Here is a 980-nt window from a genome sequence, read left to right on the forward strand (position 1 = left end):
TATATATATATTAATATACAATTTTCCGGATATTAAAAATTAATGTGATCAAAAAGTATTTTGATTGCATAAATTCTTAATATCAAAAAGGCTACTATTTCTCGGTGACTGTATATATTTATATCATGAGATATATATATTATTTATTAATCATCGATTACCGAATATTAATGCGTATTTCCATTATTGTTGCAGTATCGCAAAAGTTGTTCACGCGATGCGCGGACGGGGTCATCGCGGTGATCTTTCTGGACTAATGCTCAGTTTGGGCGCTGGACCTCAGGATAAAAAGTTGCTGGATGCATGGTCTATGGGATTACCATCTAATCCAGCATAGTCTCATAAAAATTTAATGCGTTCTATTGCATGTATAATATATTATATATCTTTGAATAATGTATTATTTATTGCAGATCGTATATTTCTCTATTCAGATTCCTCGTTTATCCAAGAGGAATGCTTACGTGTGTTCAAGGTTGTGTGTCTTTTTTTATTTATAATTTAATTAAAAAATAAAAACGAGAATTTTTTTGGGAACTTATTATTAAAGCATGGCACAAGTAATGTATATTTTTTGTATAGTACTATTTGTTTTAAAACAAATGTAATAATTTAGAGTATATTGTGGATGCTGGTAAATCTCATGATAATTGTGAAGAGATGAGAATGTTTCAAATTGTGTATAGTTTTGAATATATATATTTGTAACTTATTATAAAACATAAGAGAAATATGTTGGCAAATGTTATATATATATTAGATGAAAATGTAATACATATACAAGCAAATTTATGATTGATGTATGTTTCCTTGAATGAGGATATTGAATTAACCATAGACATAGTATATCTAGACCGAGCGTTTGCCTTTATTTAAGAAGTGGTGGTAAAGATATACGTAGAAAAGGACATACTCTGTTTCGTGCCCCTTGCGTTCTCTCTCGCTCGCACGTAGCATGACGAAAGAGAGCGCTATGCTCT

At 30.3% G+C, this 980-nt stretch overlaps 1 protein-coding gene across 2 annotated transcripts in view; it reads left to right on the top strand.

The window, feature by feature from the left end:
• The window catches only part of LOC115244873 (folliculin), a 5711-nt gene extending 4927 nt beyond the window's left edge, over nucleotides 1–784 (top strand). For both annotated transcript variants that reach the window (XM_029822878.1, XM_029822877.1), the window contains one exon: nucleotides 196–784. In XM_029822878.1, coding sequence (XP_029678738.1) covers nucleotides 196–337 — 142 coding nt within the window. In that variant the 3' untranslated portion in view covers nucleotides 338–784. The remainder of the gene's footprint in view (nucleotides 1–195) is intronic.
• The last annotated feature ends 196 nt before the right edge of the window (nucleotides 785–980 follow it).

This window comes from Formica exsecta, unplaced genomic scaffold (genome assembly GCF_003651465.1).
Source record: "Formica exsecta isolate Colony F162 unplaced genomic scaffold, ASM365146v1 scaffold878, whole genome shotgun sequence".
Classification (NCBI taxonomy): Eukaryota; Metazoa; Arthropoda; class Insecta; order Hymenoptera; family Formicidae; genus Formica; species Formica exsecta.